At 53.7% G+C, this 15,475-nt stretch overlaps 1 protein-coding gene across 9 annotated transcripts in view; it reads left to right on the top strand.

Moving 5' to 3' along the window:
• CACNA1A (calcium voltage-gated channel subunit alpha1 A) overlaps positions 1–15,475 on the top strand; it is a 300,854-nt gene that overhangs the window by 267,083 nt on the left and 18,296 nt on the right. For 5 of the 9 annotated variants that reach the window (XM_055371577.1, XM_055371576.1, XM_055371579.1 and 2 more), the window contains exons 32-38: positions 4,366–4,482; positions 4,822–4,887; positions 5,060–5,175; positions 8,292–8,442; positions 9,929–10,056; positions 11,344–11,440; positions 15,360–15,465. In XM_055371577.1, coding sequence (XP_055227552.1) covers positions 4,366–4,482; positions 4,822–4,887; positions 5,060–5,175; positions 8,292–8,442; positions 9,929–10,056; positions 11,344–11,440; positions 15,360–15,465 — 781 coding nt within the window. Of the gene's footprint in view, positions 1–4,365; positions 4,483–4,821; positions 4,888–5,059; positions 5,176–8,291; positions 8,443–9,928; positions 10,057–11,343; positions 11,441–12,597; positions 12,695–15,359; positions 15,466–15,475 lie in introns of all 9 variants that reach the window. The other 4 variants (XM_055371580.2, XM_063701771.1, XM_055371578.1 and 1 more) reach the window with 1 other exon arrangement.

Below are 15,475 nucleotides of genomic sequence, written 5' to 3'. Positions count from 1 at the left end.
GCTAACTGCAACCTCTGCCTCCCCGTTTCAAGCAATTATGATGCCTCAGCCTCCTGAGTACCTGGGATTACAGGCATGTACCACCACGCCAGGCCACTTTTTGTATTTTTAGTAGAGACTGGGTTTCACCATGTTGGCCAGGCTGGTCTCAAACTCCTGACCTCAAGTGATGCTCCCGCCTCAGCCTCCCAAAGTGTTGGGATTACAGGTGTGAGCCACTACACCTGGCCTCTAATCCTCATTCACTGTTCCTGTCTCTGTGTCTCTCACATACAGTCATGCATGCATGCACGCATGCACACACACACACACTGGCCCTCTCTGCTACATCTACCCACCCTGTACCCCCACTCCAGTACACACTGCACACATCTCTCTCCCTCCCCCACTTCTCAGCCCCTTGCACACCCCTTGTTCTGTTAAATCTCAACTGCCTCTGCCCCTCTCCTACCCACCAATGAGGCCCTTAGAGGGACACCCCAATGGCATCTTTGCCCTGGGATCATCCCTTCCCTGCTGGCAATACACATGCATTCACCCACCAAACATTTAATGAGCCCCTATTTGGTGCCACAGATGGAATTATGGGCAGAAGCAGACACCATTACTGTCCCCTCTTACCACATACAGTCAGGTGGGGGAGGCAGGCATCGGTCAAATAACCCCTTGACTCCGCTTAAAATTATACCTGCACTGCGAGCTGAAGGATGAGCAGCATTAACAAGGCAGAGAGAGATGCATAGAGCATTCCAGGCCCAGGACAGCACATGCAAAGGCCCTGTGGGGGACGGAGCCTGTGAGGGGTCAGGATCTGCAAGCGAGGGAATGTGGCTGATGCAAAGACAGCAGAGAAAGGCTGGCCTGGAGACAGCCGAAGAAGGCAGAAGGGGACAGGACCCGGGGCTGAGGAGGGCGGGGCTATATTGTGGAATATGGGCTTTCTCCTAAGCACCAGGAAAGGCCTGGGAGGATAGGAAGCAGGGGAGGCGTGACTGGTCGTGTGACTAGACAAGCTCGCTCTGGTTGCAGGGCAGGGAACAGCTTGACAGGAGGCTGGGCTGGAGGTGGGCACCAGGAATCGCAGCAAGAGATGACAGTGGAGGAGAGAGAACAGTGGGAGGGTTGTCCTCTGCAGGACCCAGGGAAAGATCAGGTCTGAACTGAGGAGATGAGGTGCCTGGGAGCAGTCGGGTCTGGCTTAAAACTGGGAGATAGGCTGAGCACGGTGACTCAAGCCTCTAATCCCAGCACTTTGGGAGGCTGAGGCAGGAAGATCACCTGAGGTCAGGAGTTCGAGACCAGCCTGACCAACATGGTGAAACCCCATCTCTACTAAAAAATACAAAAATTAGCCAGGCGTGGTGGCAGGCGCCTGTAATCCCAGATCCTCAGGAGGCCGAGACAGGAGAATCACTTAAACCTGGGAGGTGGAGGTTGCAGTGAGCCGAGGTCGTGCCATTGCACTCCAGCCTGGGCAACAGAGTGAGACTCTCTTTAAAAAAAATAAATACTGGGTGATAGAGGTGAGCGAGTGCAAGGAAAGGACCAGGTTGGGGGAAGAGAATAGGTGTGGGCATAGCAAGTTTGAGGTGCCTTTAGGACATCCCGAAATAAGTCAGATAGGCAGGTGTTGTGGGGGCTGCAGCTTGGAGCTGAGGTCTACAAGTAGTAGGACTTTTCTGGAGCCCTTAGGTGGGTGTTCTCCATATCCTTCTGAGCGCTTGAGGAACATCTGAGCACAGCACTGGAAAAGAAAAGACCACAAGGACGCTGTCCTCATGCCTTCCAGGGGCTGTGTCACACCCCCATCACATTCTAGCCAGGAAGTTCAGGGGAGGTGTTGAAGAGAGGAAGCTGCACCTCCCAAGCCATGGATTGAAATGTGGAAGGCAGGAAGAGGGAACTTGTCAGAAGTTCTGGGGGCAGTGGAAAGAATTGGTACTGATGCAGGAAGAGATGGAGGGTGGATGAGGGCAGACTAGTACCCTTCCCCCACTGCCCCGAACCCTTCCCGTCTCCACCCCTACCTCCCTCATGTGTCTCCTCCCCTACTTGGCTCCAAGAAGGGAAGCATGTTTTCTGCACGCATCTCCCTGCCAGATCCCTGGCTTTTTTGCATGGTTGCAAGCTTCCCCTGCTCTCCTCCAAACCCCCCTCCTGAGGCTGCTTCCAGGGTCCGCCTGCCTTCGCATGCCTGGCCGAGTCCACATGTTATGATCCGCCCCATGAAAGGGATGGCTTGTACTCTGGGGTTGAACGGGAGGGGGCTGGGGATACCTGAGCCATCGGCCCCATCCCCAGGTGGAGCTGGGTGGCCAGGCAGGGATGGGGGTCAGGGCAGCAGGGCACAGAGAGTGACTCTGTTAGCCAAGCTGGGTTTGGGGCTTGTTCGAGGCACTGGAGACATTCTCACAGCACTTGAGCCCAGTGTGGTCAGGGTAGGATCCCCCAGCCCCCTTCCCCATCCTAGAGGCCTAAGGACGCACTGATGTGTCCCAGAGAGCATCCTAGACATTGCCATCAAACCCAGAGGCCTCAGAAATTCCTTGAACTCTAGTCCTTGCCTCTCAGCTCCCAGGCCAAAGCCAGCACAAGACACAGATCTGGCAGCCAGAAAGCCCTCTGGAAGCCACCAAGTAGGATGCCCATGTCACCCAAACTAGGACACTTTTGAAACAGGAGGGAGGCTGTGACTGTATGGTCACCCTGTGCCATTTGGGGGGTGAAGGTTAGACCAAGTTAAATCTTGCTACGTGGCCTGTAGCAAATCCTACAAATCCCATAGAACAAATCTGATTAAGCCCCTTCCCTTAGTGTGGGTACCCTGCTGGGTACTGGCCAGCGAAGGAGGGTTTCCATGTCTGCCTGAGGCTGGGGTCTCAAACTCAAATGCCTCTGGGGGCCAGGCAGACACCAGTCAACCAGGAAAGCAAGTGCCATTTCTAAAACCTGAGGACCCTGGAAAACTGGAGATCATGTGGCCTGCTTCCAGGGAGCAATAGCAGCAGGCCTGTGGTTGCCAGAAAGCCAGATTGGTGGGCAAAATCTCTTGATTTTTAAACAATGACAATAATTTTTAATTAAAAACAAGGACAAATGAAAAAACACTGCTCGGGCCCAACAAAACAGTTTTATTAGCTAGATTTGGCCCACTTGTGACTTTGAGACTCCCACCCCCCCACCAAGGTCCCTTGAAGCCCCACAATGGCCACTTAACACCGGCAGTCCATGTCCACCATCTCCAGCTGGTCTCCTCCCTGACTCTCCAACTCTCTGGCCCCCTGGTTCTTCTAGCTTGGGTGGGAGGAGGCAGAGGCAGTGACTAGACAGGGGGTTTTTGAGCAGAGGCAGTGGCCACCCAGGGAGGTCCTGGGGGCAGGGATGGCCCCACCTCCCGGCCCCCAGCACCCGCCCCTTGGTGGGCCCGGGCTGATTTCTGAGCTCACCCACCCATGGGAGCTGAGTGCTTCCTGCTTCCTGCAGGCCTGGTCCCGTGCTACTCCACCCAGCCCCAGAAGCTGAGAAGCCATCCCTGAGAGGGGGGAAAAGGGCCCCAAATGCATCTTCTCCGACTCAGCGGGCAGCGAGGACTCACCCTGCAGCCGAACAGTCCCAGCTCCCTCCCGTCCTCCCCATTCCCGCTCGCCAAGGGGGTAAGAAAAGATGCTCTTCCGCTTCTCCCAATTGGCTCGAGCCGCTGCTCCTCTTGGCCGTGGGGTGAGGTCAGGGCGGGCAGGAGCGGGTGGGCAGCTCGGCAGGGCAGGGCAGGGCAGGGTGCCCGGTGAGTCCCGTGACAGATGCATTTCTGGCCCGGAGCGTAACATGCCCTCGGAACCCGCATATGTCCACCAGGCCTGACCGTGCTGGCGACCTCCACCCCCACCCCCACCTTGGTGTTTGTGCATCGTACACGTGTGATAGATTCCGCAACTTGACCGGCTTGTGTCCTTTCGTCTCAGTGCATTTGGTTGTTGGGAGAAACAAAAACCATCTCGATTTTTTTCCTGATTGGATGATTCGGATATATTTTCTTTTTCTTGTTCTTTTGTTATTTCTTCCCCATCCCCGTTCCTTTTTCCTCCTTTCTTTTCTTTTCCCCATTGTGGGTGGGGCTGGCAGGGAGGGCTTACGCTTTTGAGTTGATGCCTTTTCCTCCCTCCCACCCTCTCTCTCCCAACATTATTCCTTTTTCGAGTTTTTCCTCCGCATCATTGCATTAATAGTGCTTTCTCTCTCCCTCCTTATTTGGGGTCTGGCTTGCTTTTTTCCTGTTGGTTGGCTTCATGTAGGGGCCTCTGTGAGTGGTGACAGCTCTGAGCCCTTTGGGGTGGGTGGATGGTCATCCTTCTTCCTCCATCTCCCCAGAATAACTTCATCAACCTGAGCTTTCTCCGCCTCTTCCGAGCTGCCCGGCTCATCAAACTTCTCCGTCAGGGTTACACCATCCGCATTCTTCTCTGGACCTTTGTGCAGTCCTTCAAGGTGAGTCCTCGTCCCTGCTGCTGGCCCAGGGCTGAGAAGACAGGTGACCCCCATGCTCTGGCTGAATGTAGAAGTCAGATTGGAAGTGCCTCTGTGATGTAGTTGTGCAGAGAATCTGTTATCTCCAAGGCTGTTGTCAAACCTCCTGTCCCTGGTGTGTCTTCAGAGCTGTAAGGGCCTCATCCTAGAGCCCCCAGAGATGCCCACCAGCGCTGGCAGGACTCTGGCGCGTGGCATATGGCCACCCAACCCAGTGGGGCAGAGCACTGGGACAAGGGAGGAAGACAGTGCGGCTGAGGGACCCCCAGCACTCTTCTTCATTGCCTTTTTTCCCACCAGGCCCTGCCTTATGTCTGTCTGCTGATCGCCATGCTCTTCTTCATCTATGCCATCATTGGGATGCAGGTGAGTGCTGTGCCCCTAAGGTTCCCAGAGCCTCCCAAGGAGGGCAGCCACCCTTAGAAAGGGGTGGGTCAGAGGAGCCTGGTTCACAGAAGCAGCCATGGAGGTTGAGCTGGGTTTCCCAGAAGCCACTGGAGGAATGGCAGCCCCTGGTCGTCACCCTCCAATTCTGCAGGTGTTTGGTAACATTGGCATCGACGTGGAGGACGAGGACAGTGATGAAGATGAGTTCCAAATCACTGAGCACAATAACTTCCGGACCTTCTTCCAGGCCCTCATGCTTCTCTTCCGGTGAGAAGGGGACCTGCTCTGATAATTCTGTTTCCGTGGGGTGGGGTGCCTGCCTTCATCCTTCTGTTCCCATAGAGGATGTACCCTCCTCTTCCAATGGAAGACGTGCCCTCCTCCTTCTCTTCTGGCAGGGGCGCGCTGTCACCCTTCTTTTCCGGTAGGGGGCGTGCCCTTCTCTTCCGGTAGGGGACGTGCCCGCCTTCTCTTCCGGTAGGGGACGTGCCCGCCTTCTCTTCCGATAGGGGGCGTGCCCTCCTCCTCCTTTTCTGGTGTGGGGGTGGCCAGATATGCTCTTATCCTTCTTTTCCCGTGAGGCTGGAAATGGGTGTCTGGGGGCCCAGGAATCCTAGCAGGGCAGAAGCAGAGGGCCCTGGGACATAGTCATCAAGGTCATTTTCCAGGCATTATCTCTGAATCTTCCTGACCACCCTGTGAGGAAGGGATTCTTGGCAGCCCTATCCGACAAATGAGAAAACAGGCTTACAGACCGTGAGGCTTGATTCTTTGGTTCGTCATCATCTTGGCTGCACACAAAAGTTCCTTCACTCGTTCAGTGTAGGTTTTTTGGGGGGGCTTTTTTTTTTTTTTTTTTTTTGGAGATGGAGTCTCGCTCTGTCGCCCAGGCTGGAGTGCAGTGGCGCGATCTCGGCTCACTGCAAGCTCCGCCTCCCGGGTTCACGCCATTCTCCTGCCTCAGCCTCCCCAGTAGGTGGGACTACAGGCGCCCGCCACCACGCCCAGATAATTTTTTTGTATTTTTAGTAGAGTCGGGGTTTCACCATGTTAGCCAGGATGGTCTCGATCTCCTGACCTCATGATCCGCCCGCCTCGGCCTCCCAAAGTGCTGGGATTACAGGCGTGAGCCACCGTGCCCAGCCCTTTTTTTTTTTTTTTTTTTTTTTTTTTTAGATGGAGTCTCGCTCTGTTGCCCAGGCTGGAATGCAGTGGCGCCATCTCGGCTCACTGCAAGCTCCGCTTGTGGAGGTGTATTGAGCACCTACAGCATGCCAGGCAGGGCTGAAAAACGAGGATGCACCAGGAAATAGAGAAAAGAGACATTTTAAGCACTTTAGAAGCTAACATCCCCATGGGGAAGACGAATAATCAGGAAACAAATTATAGAGGATGCTGGAAAAAGATAAAATTCAAGAATAAAGGGGAATAGGGCCAGGTGCAGTGACTCGTGCCTGTAATCCTAGCATTTTGGGAGGCCGAGGTGGGAGGATCGCTTTAGCCCAGGAGTTTGAGACCAGCCTGGGCAACATAGTGAGACCCCGTCTCTACAAAAAAATTGTTTTTAATTAACTGGGCATAGTGCCACACACCTGTAGTCCCAGCTACTTGGGAGGCTGAGGCGGGAGGATTGCTCGAGCCCAGGAGTTCCAGGCTATAGTAAGCTATGATTGTGCCACTGCACTCCAGCCTCGGCAACAGAGCGAGACTCTGTCTCTAAAAAGAAAAATACATTTTTTTAATTTTTAAAAAAAGTTACAGAGGTAGATAGTGGTGATAGTTGCATAATAATGTGAGTTTACTTAATGCTACTGAATTGTACACTTCAAAATGGTTAAATTGATAAACTTCATGCTGTGTGTATTTTGCCACAGTAAAAAATAATAAATAATAATGTTTTTAATCTAACAACAAAAAAAGAATAGAGGGCCAGCAGGTTATGCCTCTCTGAAAGTGTGACATTTGAGAGAAATTGGCAAGGGAGGGAATCAGTGGGTATATGGGGAAGGGCAGGCCAAGCCGAGGGGACTGCCTGTGTAAAGGCCCTGAGGCAGGAGTATGGCTGGCATGTTTGAGGACTGTGAGGAGCCCAGCATACCTAGAACAGAGTGATCTAGGGAGAATATAGTATGAGATGACTGTCACCTTCATGGAGGGGAGCTTTTTTTTTTTTTCTCTGAGACAGAGTTTCAGTCTTGTTGCCCAGGCTGGAGTGCAGTGGTGCGATCTTGGCTCAGCGCAACCTCTGCCTCCCGGGTTCAAGCGATTCTCCTGCCTCAGCCTCCCGAGTAGCTGAGATTATAGGTGCCCGTCACCACGCCCAGCTAATTTTTGTATTTTTAGTAGAGACGGGGTTTCGCCATGTTGGTCAGGCCGTTCTCAAACTCCTGACCTCAGGTGATCCACCTGCCTCAGCCACCCAAAGTGCTGGGATTACAGGCATGAGCCACTGCACCTGGCCTGAAGGGAGCTTTTTTTTTTTTTTTTTTGCCTTTTTTTTTTTTTTTTTTTTTTGAGACAGAATCTCCCTCTTTGTCACCCAGGCTGGAGTGCAGTGGCGCAATCTCAGCTCACTGCAACCTCCGCCTCCTGGGTTCAAGCGATTTTCCTGCCTCAGCCTCCCAAGTAGCTGAGACTACAGGTGAGCGCCACCACGCCGAGCAAATTTTTTGTATTTTTAGTAGAGATGGGGTTTCACCAAGTTAGCCAGGATGGTCTCAATCTCCTGACCTCGTGATCCGCCTACCTCGGCCTCCCAAAGTGCTGGGATTACAGGTGTGAGCCACCACGCCCAGCCAAGAGGGGAGCTTTTAAAGCATAGCAGTGACCAGCCTGAGCAGTGCAGTGAAACCCCATCTCTACAAAAAAAAAAAGTTTAAAAATTAGCCAGGAGTGGTGGCGTGTGCCTGTAGTCCCAGCTACTCAGGAGGCCGAGCGGGGAGGATCACCTGAGCCTGGGAAGTTGAGGCTGCAGTGAGCAGTGATTGTGCCACTACACTCCAACCTGGGTAACAGAGCAAGACCCTGTCAAAAAAAAAAAAAGAGAGAGAGAAAAGAAAGGAAAAGAAAAGAGAGAGAGAAGGAAAAGAAAAGAAAAAAACATATCAGTGTCCTCAAATCCCACCCTAGACCAACTGAATCCAAGTCTGCTGGGGTGGGGCACGGGCATTGGTATTTTTTCAAAGCTCTCTGTGGACTTCAGTGCACAGCCAAGAATGTGAATTCCCTTCTCTCAGCTCCCAGTAAAAGGAGGTGGTCCACCTGGGGCTTGCCTGGCCAGCTCCAGAGCCCAAGTGCTCAACGTGTGTGCTCCACCTCCTGGGGAGGCGTTGGTACCCAGTCAGGGCTGGGTGTCCGAGTCTCTGATTTCTCCCTGTCCTCAGGAGTGCCACCGGGGAAGCTTGGCACAACATCATGCTTTCCTGCCTCAGCGGGAAACCGTGTGATAAGAACTCTGGCATCCTGACTCGAGAGTGTGGCAATGAATTTGCTTATTTTTACTTTGTTTCCTTCATCTTCCTCTGCTCGTTTCTGGTGAGTCTGTGGACACTGTGAGGGCCGTCTGGGCTCCCTAAGCCTGGCTTCCTTTCAGGGGAGTGGGTTTCTCTGGAATGTGGCTGTGTCGAAGGCTTGTTCCCTCCAAGGCTTCTCTGAACCAGCCTGGGATCAGGTGACCCTGAGCGTCTCAAACTCAGCACTGTTGACATTTGGGGGTGGCTGATTCTTTGGGGTGGGGCCATCATGTGCACTGCAGTGTATGGCAGCATCCCTGTCCTCCCCCCACCAGATGCTGGCAGCACACGCCACCCATTCCTCCTGTTGTGACAACCAAAAATGTCTCCGGACATTGCCAGATGCCCCCAGGGGGTGGGGGTGGGGTTGGGAGTGGGGGACAGAATTCCCCCATTTGAGACTCAATGAAATATTTCAGCTGGGCGTAGTGGCTGATGCCTGTAATCCCAACACTTAGGGAGGCTGAGGTGGGAGGGTCACTTGAGCCCGGGAATACAAGACCAGCCTGGACAGCATGGTGTGAAACCCATCTCTTTAAAAAAAAAAAAAAAAAAAAAAAATTGAATTAGCTGCACACGTGGTGCTGTGCACCTGCAGTCCCAGCTACTCGGGAGGCTGAGGTGGGAGGATCAATTGAGCCCTGGAGGTCGAGGCTGCAGTGAGCCATGATCACACCACTGCACTCCAGCCGGGGCGACAGAATGAGATCCTGTCTCAAAAAAAAAAAAAAAAATTGCGGGGGAAGAAATACCTCACTTTGGCCTTGTTGGGGGCAGATGTGGGAGGATTTGGGGTCACGGTGGTTCTCTTGGTGTTGGTCCCTGTTTCAGAAGCCTCCCCTCCCTCTCACTGACTCTGTTTCTTTCCATCATTCTTGGTCTTTGTCTCTCTCTCTCTTTTTTTTTTTTTTCTTTGAAATGGAGTCTCACTCTGTTGCCCAGGCTAAAGTGCAGTGGCGAGACCTCAGCTCACTGCAGCCTCCACCTCCCAGGTTCAACCGATTCTTCAGCTTCAACCTCCCAAGTAGCTGGGATTACAGGTGCACATGCCACCACACCCAGCTAATTTTTGTATTTTTAGTAGAGACAGCGTTTCACCATGTTGACCAGGCTGGTCTCAAACTCCTGACCTCAAGTGATCCTCCCACCTCGGCCTCCCAAAGTGCTGGGATTACAGGCGTGATCCACCGCGCCTGGCCAGTCTTTGTCTCTTTGTATCTCTCTCTCTCCATCTCTCTCTGTTTCTCTCTTCCTCTTCCCCGTCTCTCCACTTGATCTCTCTCTCACTGGACCTCCTTGTGTGAGTGAGCATCACCTCTCCATTCCCCAGTCTCTTTCTGTCTCTGTCTCATTTCCTTTCCCCATCTTCTCTCTATCCCTCTCTCCATCTGGGCCTCTGGGTACATGTCTTTGGGTCTGTCTGTCTGTCTGTCTGTATCCTTCTCACTCACTCATTCATTCCCTCGGTCTCTGCCCCCACTCTCTCTTGGTCCCCGGGGTCCCCACAGATGCTGAATCTCTTTGTCGCCGTCATCATGGACAACTTTGAGTACCTCACCCGAGACTCCTCCATCCTGGGCCCCCACCACCTGGATGAGTACGTGCGTGTCTGGGCCGAGTATGACCCCGCAGCTTGGTAAGAAGTCACCCCGAATCCTCCAGCCACAATACTCACCTCTCCCTGGAACTGGAACATGGGCCAGGTCAGGCCCCAGACTCTGGAGCACTGAACTCCTGGGGTCCTAGCAGGGGTCTCACAGGTTCAGTCAGGAGAGAAGATATAAGAATCATCACCCTTGCATACCCCAGATTAAACACGTAGGGTGCCAACCCTGCCCAAACCCTGGACTTTCTGGGAAATGAGGGAGGGCGTCAACCATGAGATGTCCTGAAGAGCCCTCTCCTCCTACGAGTCTCCTCTGTCTCTCACTGTGAAGTCTCCAGATGGTGAGGATGCATTAGCCAGGCTCCAGGGAGAAAACCAACAGCATCCCAGCCTCAGTTCTCTTGAGAGTGTGGGGAGGAGGGCTGGCCTACCCTTGGCAGACAGGATTGGCAGCAACATCAGAGTAGCAGAACTCAGCTCCCACTGGGACCCGTGAACCTTGGAGCGAGAGGACATACAGGCCAGGGGAGGACGCAGAGCCTCAGGGGCCCTTGCATCTTTGTGGCCACAAAGGGAGTGGGCGCTCCCATCTGGGTAGACGCCAGAGGGGTCCCTCTCCACTGACGGGCAATGGTTTCAGAGGGTGGGTTCCACCTTGTGCACGTGTATTGAGTGCCCACCCAACACCAAGCCTTGAAGGACACTCAGAGGCTTTATCTCAATACCTGGAACCCACCAGCCACTAACTGAGGATTTAGTTCAGGCTGGTCTTGGGACCTGAAGAAGCATTACTGGGGGACCCTCAGCAGCCTAAGCCCCATCTTCCTCTGGCCTCAGCACCAGAGAGGAGGCCGTCACGAGGAAGGTGGGCAGGAGGCGGTCTTGGCTATTCCCATAGCCTCAAACAAGTACTCCATGAGACCGAGAGGCTGGGGAGAGCCGTGGGTCTGGGGCTGGGCTTTGGCTGGTTCCTAACTCTTCCTCTTTTGATTTTAGGTCACAGCAATTGGATGCTGTCCCCAAGGCCTCTATTCCACAAGCCCCCCCCCCACCCCTGTAGCCCATGTAGACTGTGGAGGAGGCAGATGCAGAGAGAGCCCCAGGGGAGGTGCCCTGCAGTCCAGAACTCGACTGACATCCTACACCCCTGGGTCTCCCCAGTGTCTGGGAATGTACTGGGGACCTTCACTTGTCCCCAGTCTCTTCCACTCCTTCAAGCCAGGGAGACCCCAGCCTCAGGCATCATGACCTCGCCGTGTGCCCAGGGAGCCCGTGTGAACCCATTGCCTGCACTAACCCCCTTTCTTCTCCTTTCAGCGGTCGGATTCATTATAAGGATATGTACAGTTTATTACGAGTAATATCTCCCCCTCTCGGCTTAGGCAAGAAATGTCCTCATAGGGTTGCTTGCAAGGTTTGACTTCCACTAAAACCTGCTAGCATCCATGGAATGAGTGTGGCTTGGGGTTCTTCAATATATATATTTCATATATATATATCTCTCTCTCTAAAAAACAGAGCCATCTCTCTTTCTTGCATTAAACTAGAAAACTCTCTTAGCCAACAGAATGCAGTCATGTAGACTCGATAAAGCATGGAACATATTTCCTCCTTCCCTTCAGCCTTCAGCCATCTTTGCTTGCTCTTAGCTGAAGCTGCCCATCCTGGGGTCTCCACGGCACCCCAAATCAGACACATCCCCTGGGGGATTGTAACTTTGCATTTCTCCCCCAACCATCACCTCCACTCTCTCCCCCTCCACCCCTCACCTCCCAAAGCCCCTAGCCCTCCTCCCCTCCCTGGCACTGGCCCCTGCTCCCCACCTAGGCCCCCTCAGAGACCAGCCTCAGCCAAACCAGAGAACGTGACCCAACTGTAGAAATGACAGTGATGGCCGGGTGCAGTGGCTCATGCCTGTAAATCCCAGCACTTTGGGAGGCCAAAGCAGGAGGATCGCTTGAGCCCAGGAGTTTGAGACCAGCCTGGGCAACATAGCAAGAACCCCCTTCTCTATAAAAAATTAGCCAGGCATTGTGGCGAATGCCTGTAGTCCCAGCTACTTGGGAGGCTGAGGCAGAAGGATTGCTTGAGCCCAGGAGGTGGAGGCTGCAGTGAGCTATGATCACACCACTGCACTCCAACCCAGGCAACAGAGAGAGACCCTGTCTCTTTAAAAAAAAAAAAAAAAAAAAAAAGGCAATGAACAAAAGCATGGCTCTACGTCTTCCAAAGTGAGAATTCCCCCTCCCCTCCGCATCCCTCCAGAACTGTAGCTCAGAGCCCACGCTGAATCTGACTTTTCTCTTTTCTCTCTCTCTCCCTGCTCCCGAGCAGTGAAGTAATCTTTTTTTACTGACCTTTTCTTCCATTTTTTTTCCTCCTCTTTTCCATTGATTTGAAATATCTATTTTATCATTCTCTGCATCTTTCTCTCTCTCTTTTTTCGGCTCGTGTGGATTTCTTTTTTCTTTCTTCTGTTCCTCCCCACCCCTCTTCCTTTGGTTCTCTGTTCCCATTCCCGTTTTGTTTTTTTGTTTTTGTTTTTGTTTTTTTCATTTTCGGTGCTGCCAGGGGCCGCATGCCTTACCTGGACATGTATCAGATGCTGAGACACATGTCTCCGCCCCTGGGTCTGGGGAAGAAGTGTCCGGCCAGAGTGGCTTACAAGGTAGACTACCCTTGCCGACCACCGACGTCCAGGCACTGGGTTTTTTTTTCTTCTTCTTCTTCTTTTTTTTTAGTGCTGACCAGAAACACCCGGCCGACTCTCTTTTTCCAACGTTTCTCTTCTTTTTTGTTTTTGATTCTTTTTTTTCTTTTCTCGAGTAAACTGATCATGACCATCCCTTGATTCTAAGCAGCACACTGTGTCCGTCCTTTCTGATGAGTGTCTTCGTGTTTTGAGACTCCATTATGGCCGACATGCCGGGGGGAGGGGGAGGGGAGCGCCCAGGTCCCCTTGCACCTGGTCTCCCAGGTACCAAATTGGAAACAAACACGCTTCTTCAGGGAGTCAAAACCCATGCTTCCCACTTCTGCCCACCCAGAGCGGCCCCCATGCCCAGGCTGGGGCAGGCGCCTTGCAGAGAGGGGCTTTAGCCCCCGAAAGCAGGCGAGGTCCCGGGTCCCCGCCCCTGCCATGCACACCTGAAGCTGATCTCTGACCTAGGGCCTTGGGGATTCGAGACCTTCCAAGGAGCACCAAGAACCTCTCTTCCCCTCCCTTCCCTCCCCTGGAGTTTCGTCCCCAGCCCCCGTCCCTAATTCCCCCAAGACACCCCAACATGCCTCTCCATTGTTCCAGAGTGGGCAGGCGGCCGCAGCTGGACCCCTGGACGGTGGCACACTGATGCAGGCCATGCACGCTGCCTTGGCGGGGCCTGGGGCGGGCAGGCACCATGGCCGACGGGGGGTGGTGCATGCTGGCTGAGAGAGCGAGCGTCCTGCCGCCAAGCGGCTGGGCCGGGCCACCCCTCCAGATCCCTGTCCTGGAATCTCCCTTGGTGCCCAAGGACAGATGCTCTGTTCCCTCCATTCATCCACAAGAAGTTCAGGGATGACCTTTAAAGATTCTCCCCACCCAAAAAGTATTACCCCATCATCCTATTCTCCCAGCCACCTTGATCTTCCCTGCGTCCCTATCCATCAACGCTATTTGTACCCGCCCCGTGTTGCCACCTCATTCCTTTCCTTCCTCTGTGCACCCCTCCTCACCTAACCTATATGTCTCCCCTCACTTCTCAATCAAAGCCGGGGACAAGGTTGTCCCACAAGCATCTCAGACAATGAGCCTCTCCTGGCACCTGTCGCTCTGTGCCCCTCCCTGCCCCCCCCACCCCCCCAGTTTTCCTCAAGTCGCTTCTCTCAGTCTGTGCTTAGATGAATGTGTGCGCATGTGCAAGAGAGGGAGGGAGAGCCCCTCCTCTCCTGGTCTTTGTGCAGGACCACCATGGGTCCATAAGACAACTTTGTGCAAATTTGAAAAAGGCATCCTTTCCACAGAACATGCCTGTTGGAAAATTGTTGCAATCCACCAATGTGGTGAGAACAAGACACTTTTTTTCTATCAGCTGTGAAGCTGTTATATTTAATACACAAATCGGTGGCTGGGCATGGTGGCTTATGCCTGTAATCCTAGTGCTTTGGGAGGCTGAGATGGGAGGATCACTTGAGCCCAGTTCGAGACTAGCCTGGGCAGCATAGCAAGACCCCATCTCTACAAAAAGAAAAAATATTTTAATTAATAAATAAGTACATAAATCTATCATTTCCAAGATGGGAGCCCTTTGTGCAGTGTACAACCTGCACAACTGTGCACAGTGGCCCAGTCTATGTGTGTTTCTCTATTTCCCACCTCCTTCCCCACCCTACCCCCAGTGTCCCCTCCAGTGTCCTGCTCTGGATTTACCATACCCCACCATACCCCTCCCCATCTTCAACTCTGTGTTTCCTGCCCACGTGTGTCTGAATCCCCACCCAAGTCGCCCTCACCCCCCTTCTCTGTACCACTTCAGCCTGGGCTGGTGCACACCAGCCCAGCATCCTCTTCCATGCCACCAAGCATGGTGGACAGAGCCCCTGCCTGGGACATGGGGAATCTTTTCTTCCCTGGGCTGGAAGGGAGTGCCCCTCACCCCTTCCCCCTGCCATTGCACAGAGAGCCAAGATCCGGACATGCCCCTGAGATACACTTCCCACGGAGCTATGAATGAGTCTCGAGATTCCGTCTGCATGCGCCCCTGTCTGTGCTGTTCTGTGTCACAGCCTCGCTGCATGCCTGCGAGGGGCCTGCCCCGTCAGTGGGGGGCTGCCTGCCTGCTGCTTCTCAGAGGAATGATGTGGTCTGTGCCCATCTGCTCTGTCCTGGTCTGGGCCAAGCCAGGGGTTGGGTGTGGGGAGCCAGCGGCGCCCCCCACCAGCGGCTGTGGTCCTGGCCCCCTCAGCCTTGGCTGTTGCATGCACTGCTCAAATCCAGCTTGTGCTCTTTTTCTTTGGGGTCAGACCGAAACGGGGCCGTCCAGAAGAACTCTGGGGCAGGGCGGGGGTGGGGCAAGGATTGAGGCAAACCCTGGAAATGCCAGTTCTCAGGTCAAGCAGGTGGGGGGAAAAAGGAGAGGGCAGGGGACCAGAAGTACAAGAGAGCCTTTTGTGCCCCCCCTGTGGGCCACCAAGAGAAACTGAGTACTGGGACAGGTAACCTAAGTAAAGGACACCTCAGCCGCCACAGCTTTCAGAGTTCTTCCCGGGACTCCCTGGGTAGGGGCGGGTGCGGCTCACGGGAGACCCAGGAGGGATGCCTGGGAATGACTGCACTTGCCTTGGGTTTTCTGTAGCGGCTTCTGCGGATGGACCTGCCCGTCGCAGATGACAACACCGTCCACTTCAATTCCACCCTCATGGCTCTGATCCGCACAGCCCTGGACATCAAGATTGCCAAGGGTAAGGAAGG

The sequence above is a fragment of the Gorilla gorilla genome, chromosome 20 (assembly GCF_029281585.2).
Source record: "Gorilla gorilla gorilla isolate KB3781 chromosome 20, NHGRI_mGorGor1-v2.1_pri, whole genome shotgun sequence".
NCBI lineage: Eukaryota > Metazoa > Chordata > Mammalia > Primates > Hominidae > Gorilla > Gorilla gorilla.
The sequence above is the reverse complement of the archived record's forward strand: the minus strand, read 5'-3'. Positions and strand labels throughout refer to the sequence as shown.